The sequence below is a fragment of the Maylandia zebra genome, linkage group LG7, assembly GCF_041146795.1.
Source record: "Maylandia zebra isolate NMK-2024a linkage group LG7, Mzebra_GT3a, whole genome shotgun sequence".
Classification (NCBI taxonomy): domain Eukaryota; kingdom Metazoa; phylum Chordata; class Actinopteri; order Cichliformes; family Cichlidae; genus Maylandia; species Maylandia zebra.
The window spans coordinates 20,543,429-20,551,814 of NC_135173.1; the positions used below are offsets into that span (position 1 = coordinate 20,543,429).

Genomic DNA, 8,386 nt, shown 5'->3' on the forward strand with positions numbered 1-8,386 from the left:
TCATAACAAATCTAGGGGATAAATATTTTTTAGCTATTTAATTTTTTTAAGGCTTCAAGTTACAGATGTATCCACTTTGACTGGCAGTTGGCTTTACCTAGACCACAGGTGTCAAACTCCAGGCCTTGATGGCTGCTGTCCTGCTGGTTTCCCAACTAACCTGCCCTTGTAGCTTCTTATTGGCAAAGCACACCTGATCCAGGTAATCAGTAGCAGGTAGGGCAGGGATATCTCAAAAACAAGTAGGATGCTGGCACTCAAGGACTGGAGTTTGACACCCCTGACTAGACGCTGTAGGGTTCACCTCTCCTAATAGAGATCTCTGGCCATCTCACCTGCATTTGTGGTTTTGGTTTTGTACAAATTGCATTGCCCTGTTTCATGTTTCCAATACAAAATATAGAAAATCTTGGGTTGTGCACATATTCTGTGGATATGCTCCTAATTTTGCAGTCCTTATAGTAAGATGTCTGTTTTCTGAATTTCTAAGTTGAGGTCCTAGTTGTTCAAAGTCTCTAATGAAGCTCAGTTATTATTTTCTCAGTCTAGACTCTGACTGCAGACCCTGTCCCCCTGTCCCCCTATCCCTGGCTCATGGCCAGCGTTTCGTAGGAATGCTTCTTCATGGTTGGCATTTTGTAATGAGATTCACAGTGTATGCTAGGTGAGGAATTTGAGCTATGTTCACCATATCTAAAACAACTGTCTCTCCAAAACCAGTCAGAACTTGATGTACTCAGCGCTATGTGAAGGAGTCATCATTTCCTGTAACGAGTTCCTCTGTCATCCATCTATGACACAGTCAACAGACCCCTGCATTCTTAAAATCACATGATTGGTGATAAATTGTACCTTAGAGGACATAGTGGGGTGGAAAGGTTTTAGATACTGCAAAGGGGAACTCCAAAAAAGCGTCATTATCAACAGATGCACTAAGCAACAGCAGATATCATTCTTGTTCCAAATGCTAAGCAGTGTGGCGTGGCTGCTAAAGTAAAGGACTAAGACATTTTTGCTATTGTGAAACAGAATAATGCAATAATATGATGTGTTACACAATCACACAGTATTATTATTATATTACAGTATTATCACTATTATTAAATTAAATGAAATTGCATTTCTGATGGAATCTAAAGGATGACTGAAGGGTCAGCTTAAATAGGAAACATGTTTTCTCACAACGCTGGTTTCACGTGTCTGGATTTTGAGATATTTGCCTCTGAGATTTGTAGAATTTTGATTTAATGGATGAAGAAAATAAAAAACAACACAAATCTTACTAGAATCTGAAACAACAACCTGGCCCTCTGAAAACTATTAACACTCTGTTTTGTGAAGCCTGTTGGGAGCTATGGTTTTTGGATGGATTAAAGCAATGGTCTGGTGTTTGAGGAAGTGTGCTCATCTGGTTTCTTGTACTGATAATCTGTAGGATAAATGTGATGCTACTGCTCACAACTGGTTAGCTTGGTTCATAAACATTGGGCTAGTCTGTCTTTGTCGTAATGATAACAGAATCTATTAAAAAGTTATGACTCATTAAATCTCTTTTTAATCAGCTGGAGTTGCCAACAGCCGGTTAAAGCTCAAGGCAACAACTACTTTGCATGAAAACCCAGGAAAACTGTGGCACATGACACAGTAAAATCTGTGAAAATATGGTTTTACTATGAAGGGATTTTTCTTGTTAGACTTTTTCCCCCTACTGTTTTTAACCACATGTTGAATTTTACCATTTATGAAAAAACTGACAAAATTACCTGGACATTTTCCATTTTTCCATTGCCCATTTTTCTACTAAAGAAATCCTACAGATAGATGTATCTCAAAACCTCCTCACACTGAAAATAAACAGTAAAAAAATCTTAACTCTGTTGAATAGGTAAAATGACCTTTTAATACAATGATTTATCACTTTATTACAAGGTGCTATTCATTCTATTGGGACATATATTATCCATCAGTATGGGGGTGGACAACATGTTGACAAAAGGCTGCTCATTAGCAGAATTTCCCATTCACACGTTTTCAATTGAAAGGTCAAGCAGTTGCATAATCCCAGAGCTTGGCAAGCTTCAACTGCTTAGATTGGCAAGAGACATGACTTCACAAAGCACTTCATTTTCAGCAGAAATAACACACATAAATTTCTGTGGCTGTGCACCAGCTTCATGAAGCACAAACTATGAAATGTTCCATGTAGTAAAAACAGGAACAAAGACAACGTAATATTTAATACATTGGCGTGTATATTTCAACATAAGGTGTTACAGTAGGTTACCTCTTAAAGATTTGCACAAGCCATTACAGACCAGCAACTCATGCCCAATAGATTTACATATATTACTCCTATTTACAGACATTTAAGTGTTTTTAATATACAACTATGCAACATTTGAATTGATATGTACATACTTTGATACACAGTGCACACATATATACACAATATCTATGTACAATCTTGATTCAATATAGCTTTTTTGTGGGGGTGGGGGGGATTATTTTTAATCCGACAATCATTATGGTGTCACATATCACATTGATTTCCAGGAAGTTGTTTATCTCGAGTGCAAATGAAGCCAAAACTCAGAACCACCAGTGGTGCAGGATGTCTGAGGAAAATCAGGAAGTGTGCTGATGTGTTGTGTGTGGAATGTGTGAGCTTCTTCCCAAGATTTTATGAAAGACATGGGAACAGTTTGTGAGAAGGTGGGCTGACTTATCCAGCAGTGGTCAGTCTCACTTCATCAGAGCCCCCTGCTTTCTATCTGTGTGTGTGTGTGTGTGTGTGTGTGTGTGTGTGTGTGTGTGTGTGTGTGTGTGTGTGTGTGTGTGTGTGTGTGTGTGTGTGTGTGTGTGTGTGTGTCTATAAAACTTGAAGGAGATCTCATTTACCAATGCTGAGCAGAAATGAAAGCCATCAAATTTAGGACTGTCTTGTGCAACATGAAACAATTCCTTCAACAAATCATAAAAGTGCACATAACCACAAAAATCTGGCTGATAAATGTAACTCCACATGCTTCCCTTTTTTATTTTATTTTACTTTTTTTCCCTCAGGTCAAAGCAAAAGGTTCGAATCAGATTTACAAGCCACTAAAATGTGGTTCTAAGAAAAACAGGAAAAACGGAAAGCTAAACACAACGGATGAGGTGACTGCCTTGGTTACTTGGAGACGAGTGGTCTGGAAGAGTCGTTTTCACCATCACTACACACATCTCGGCTGCTATATGGGTTTTATCTTTGTAAACACTTTAACAGGGAAGGGTGTTCGGCAGCACTGCGGGGAGGCACAACAACCTTTGAAAGCATCAGGATTCCTGGAAAAAAAGGTTCTCGCTAAAGAAAAAAAAGGAAAAAAAACACTCAGAAGAACTCATGCAGGAATCTGCAAAACACTGAATATTGAAGATTTATGATTACATTCAATAGAACAATTTAAAGCCTGTGCATGCTTTTTTCTCATTATTTATCTAACGTTTCTGCTGAGGTTATCTAAAGAAAGAAAGAAGATGTATGCACGTTCCCTAATGTGTCCATATTTTCTGCTTCTGTGAACCTCGCAACACCCTGTTTCATGTTTTTTTTTTCAAACTAAAAAAAGCTTGGTTTTCTGTATAATTTTAAGACATTGCAGTTCCTGTCATTCATGCCATTTGGTGCCACTGTCAAACATGTGTTTACTCTGCTTGAATAGAGGGCTTGGAGGAATTATCCAGCTCTCTCCAGTAGCCGGTACTACCTGTTGGGCTCCGATTGGTCATCTTAGTCAGCAAAGTCGTTCTGCGGAGGCTACTGTCTGAGTCTTCTTTCTTGAAGTCGGTGTTGATTTTGCGGCAACACGAGAAGCACTGCACAAAATCCTGGAGGAGGTGGCCACTGAAGATCATGTATATCCACGGGTTACAGCAGCTGTTGAGACTGGCAAGGAGTGCAGACAGAGACACTGCTGTGTTCTCTGAATCTGGAGAACAGAGAGAGGAAGGAGGGAAAGGATGATTAATTCGCAAAACATCTGGTACAGGCTGTAGAAATGCCTGTTTAACTCAGTGCCTCTGGTGTCTAAATGCTGCCTAAATGTGCCAGACTCTGAAAGTTACAAAGGTGTGCCAAAGTTAGAAGAAATCTCTGTTACAGATCCAACTAGTTTTAAGACTTTTGGAATAAAATGTAATTTTCATAATATAAGCAAAAGGCGGTAATCCACCTCCTCAAACACTGACACTTAGTCAGATAGATTCCTTCTCTCTTCCTACATCTGAAACACTTTGATTGGAGGATAATGTGATCTGTTGGTGTCTTCACTGTCACAGAGTTCCTCACACCAGTAACAAAGGAAGCGACGATAAATTAATCAAAGGAGCTTGCAAAGAAAACTGAGAACCTTCACAGACATGACGATAAATTAACGCATTTAAAAAATGACAGGATCTGTTTTCACTGCAGCCACGGTCATTTTCTAAGCCAAGACAAGAAATTTTGGTGCCTAAAATTATAAGGAAAAAAACTATAATGAAGACGAGGAAAGCTATAAACAGTGGTCCAACTCAGGGAGGAGTTTGTTTCATCAGCTGCCAATATAGTAGGCCCATACAGTTTATTTAGTGCCATGACATGAGTTTATAGAGCTATATAAATGATTGTTGTTGTTTTTTACCTGCAATCATTTGCAGGTTGATGACATATATAACAACAACAACAGCAACAACAACAAAACCTACGATGGTGCCTTTTTAGAACTTCCCCAAATTTCTACAAATTTGAGTTATATTGCACTTTATGTTGCACTTTATGATAGGGCAGAAAAATACTAGAAACCAGAATTTGAAAATGTGTAAATGTGAATCATCTGTAAATTTCCTGTAAAATTTACTCTCACTGAGAGCTTTGGGCCCAATTTTTGTGGGCTTTGGCCTTCCAGCTAACTACCACAATATCTGACTTTATCATCTAATTGCAGTTGTCATTGTTTGTGTTTGAGTTGTTGGAATTATCCATCTCACTAGGACTTCAAAAACTTTATTTCAAAACAAAAGAGATAATAATGAAAAGTGATACAGCTAACCTAAGAATTTTACACGTAAATTTTTATTCTTAGCATTCACCCCACACACACCTACCCATCCCAACACCGTCACCAAAAGTTAACAATTGAATTCAGCCAAGAACGGAATGAACTTATCAGCTAGCCAGCAATAATTAATTCTACTGATCCACAGTCAGACTGATAAACTTTGAACAAAAGTCTGAAATATTTTTCTGTGAATTCACTTTTTAAAAAACAGGTTAAAATACTTCGAGTAAGGCAAAGTAGGGCATTTGATAATTAGTGCAATAATATAGTATTGCTGTATTAGTACCATATAAATTGTATAAAACAGGTTCGGCTAATGTGACTTAAAACTTTGGTTAAAAAAAGATGTAATCTGATTTTAGACAAGAGGAGATAAAAGGGAAACACCTTGTGGACAGGACAAAATATGTTGCTTGCACATAATTTATACTAGTGGCGTGGTTTTAAAGCGCCATAACATTTCACCACTTAACGTCTCAAAATGCAGATGTAGGGTTTTTTCCTTCCTAAATCTCCCTGGAAAATTCTCCAAATGGACACGTACGGAACATAAGATTTCATTTATTTGGTGAAATGTAGTTGTGGGTGTGCATGTGAGCGCGTGTGCGTGAAAGGTTTGACACTGTATACGTTTTAGATTAGTATGTTTACACGTTTTGTTTTTGTTTGTCAAATAAGTTCGTGCGTAAAGGCGCGCAATTCGTGGATTTTTTTCCCCTTGCGCAACGCGATTCTTAAGTTTCTGTTCATTTTCTCCCCCTGCAATTCTCAACATTTTTAGAACGATTAAAAGTGTGACATTTAATAAGTATTTTGTTCATTTATAAGCACTCACCATCCCACTGGAAGTTTTCATCCCACACAGACCACATCTGCACGATGAAAAACGGTGCCCAGCAAACAATGTACGCCAAAACGATCACAAAAGTCATTTTAACGGTTCTCAGTTTGGCTCTTGAGATAGTTGTAACGCTGCTGACCGAGTTCTTTCCAATCAGTCCATTCCTGCTTGCCGCACCAGCCGTCGTTTTTCTTTTCTTGTATTTAATATTCTTCCAAATACTGTGGCAGATAAACCCGTAGCACATCATGAGAAGGACCACGGGCACCAGAAAGATGCCCACGGTTATCCAGGTGATGTACGCCCTGGCGCCCCAGGGCTCGATAAAGCGCGCCCAGCAGTCGTAGACGCCCGAACCGTTCTGGATCTCGCTCAGGGAGAAGATGAAGTACTGTGAACAGCTGAGCACCAGGCTACATATCCACGTGGAGATGATCATGATGTACGAGCGTCGTGTGGACTGCTGTAGGGTTTTCAGAGGGTGGCAGATGGCAATGTAACGATCCAGGGTCATCATCACCATCATATAGGTGGACGCAAACATTCCCATCACCTGGAGGTGCTTCACAATCCTGCAGAGAAAGTCTGGGCCGTAGAAGCGGAAGGTGATTTCCCAGCACAGCTGTGGCAGCACCTGGAAGAAAGCAACCACCAGATCGGCCAGGCTCAGGTGTTTGATGAAAAGGTGCATTCGCGACATCTTCTTCTTTGTGTTGTACATGGCCAGCAGGACGCTTACGTTCCCAATGACAGCAACCACGAAGGTGATGCTCAGAACCATTATCTCTATTTGTGCCACCTCCTCGTTCCTTGCAAACGGATCTGATCCGTTATGCTGGTCGGTGCCGTTTCCAGACGTTCCCATCATTAGGTCAGTGGTGACAGTGAACACCAAAGTCTGGTTCTCTTCGTTCAGGAGCATACGTTTGTCAGGAGCGTACATGGCACTGCCCCTCTGTGCGCCCTAGCAAGACTTAGTGCCAGAGGGGCTGCAAAGTGCCTCTCCAATCCGTATATGGAGCTACCTGGCGCCCGTAGAGAGAAACTCGTTGCTTTGTGAATTGTGTCTCCTGTCAGCGCTTTTTAAACTCGAGTCAAATTTCAGACTGCGTGCGCAAAGCAGGATGCACTGCAAAAACATGAGGCACCTAATGATTAATTTATATTGTGGCAAGCACACATTAATTCAAATAAAATGTAAAAATAAATGCAAAATGAACATAGACATCAATGAGGGATACTTTTCAGTGAAGGTGTACCCAACGCAATCTAAAGTGTTCAAATATGCGAAACGTGCGTTTTCTTGAAACTGTGTTTGAATATCAGCATAAATATAATCAAGCCAAAAATGATCCGTGCTGCGTTTCCGATTCCTTGTCTTGCTTTGGAGACAAAAAGTTTAAAATGTGACTTCCACAACATTATGGCTAAAAAAAAAACATTTTTTGCAGTGCAGAGCTAAGCCCTTCCCGATGCTTTACACAACATCCACATCACCACAACTCCGCGTAGGTATTGTTTATTAGGAACTTTTGTGGGTATTAAAAAGTCACAAAATGTGCTGAAAATGTAAAGTGTTTAAAGTACAATGAACAGAGTAACACAATTTTTATTTACAATTTTTTTTCATACACTTTATGAATATTTGAGGTCCAATAAGAAAAGACAGTCCCACCCAACAGTTCACAAATAACATTTAAATGCTTTCCCCCCCAGCATAATAAGCTTTGCAGAGGAATTGTTATAAGGTAACTGTAGCTGAACCTGCAAACATTCGGGGCTCTAAATGTGTTGCTGTGATGTTGCTTTAATAGGAATGTGTTGGGCAACAGGCTGGAATGTTGTTTTTGTTAAAGCCCAGATAAAAACCACACTTAAAAAAAACTGTTTAAACTGAACTGTGACTTGGTTTATTCTGTGATTAATTCATTCCTAGCTGAAAGAAATTCTCTTACTAATGATTAATAACATTAAAATTAACTTATTTGCTGCAGTCGATTGTTCTTGTGAATCTGCCTTCTCTGCACTTTTAGCTCCAGTTTCAGTCAGGTTTCCAGCAAATGACATACTCTTAGCACAAAGTGGTTTTAGTTTAAACAATCAAAATGCACTGAATTCATTTTTGAAAGAAATATTTGAAGGAATTTACTGTTCAAACTTGTGAAGAGGTTTGCTAATGTTTTCAGGAAGCTATCCTGTTTTAGCTTTCCGAGCTGCTACACAAAAGTGTTCAAAGTTTTGTTTGAAGATGCCAAAACATCCTAAATATTGTAAGTTTTCAGTGCTTTGAGCAACAGGTGCATATATTTCCAAATACACTTTGTAGGATATGATTATAAAGAAACTTTCAGCGCATGAGTGGGAACAAAAGATGGAGGTGAAGACGGCCTAGTGCAGCTCGATGGGGATCAAACATTATTAAATAACAAAGGAAAAGCACATTTATCAAAAGGATTTGATTTTTTTG

General features: G+C 39.2%; 1 protein-coding gene across 2 annotated transcripts; it reads right to left on the minus strand.

Moving 5' to 3' along the window:
- Window positions 1-1,873: 1,873 nt before the first annotated feature.
- On the minus strand, window positions 1,874-6,983 carry avpr1aa (arginine vasopressin receptor 1Aa). Of its 2 annotated transcripts, XM_004563838.4 has the most exons (3): window positions 5,914-6,983; window positions 3,747-3,968; window positions 1,874-3,343 (listed from the first exon to the last, which is right to left on the minus strand). In XM_004563838.4, the coding sequence occupies exons 1-3, from the start codon at window positions 6,860-6,862 to the stop codon at window positions 3,231-3,233; spliced, it is 1,284 nt and encodes a 427-aa protein (XP_004563895.1). In that variant the 5' UTR covers window positions 6,863-6,983; the 3' UTR covers window positions 1,874-3,230. The 2 variants fall into 2 exon arrangements, with proteins under 2 accessions (XP_004563895.1, XP_012778032.1); XM_012922578.3 differs by having other exon boundaries at window positions 3,250-3,968.
- Between the last annotated feature and the right edge of the window lie 1,403 nt (window positions 6,984-8,386).

Bases quoted from the DNA above. Each gene is read 5' to 3' on its own strand.
- avpr1aa (XM_004563838.4), bottom strand. From the start codon at position 6,862: ATGTACGCTCCTGACAAACGTATGCTCCTGAACGAAGAGAACCAGACT. The intron at 3,969-5,913 runs GTGAGTGCTTAT...TCTGTTCTCCAG, and splicing joins TGAAAACTTCCAGTGGGATG to ATTCAGAGAACACAGCAGTG. The intron at 3,344-3,746 runs GTAGTACCGGCT...TTTTTTCTTTAG, and splicing joins GACCAATCGGAGCCCAACAG to CGAGAACCTTTTTTTCCAGG.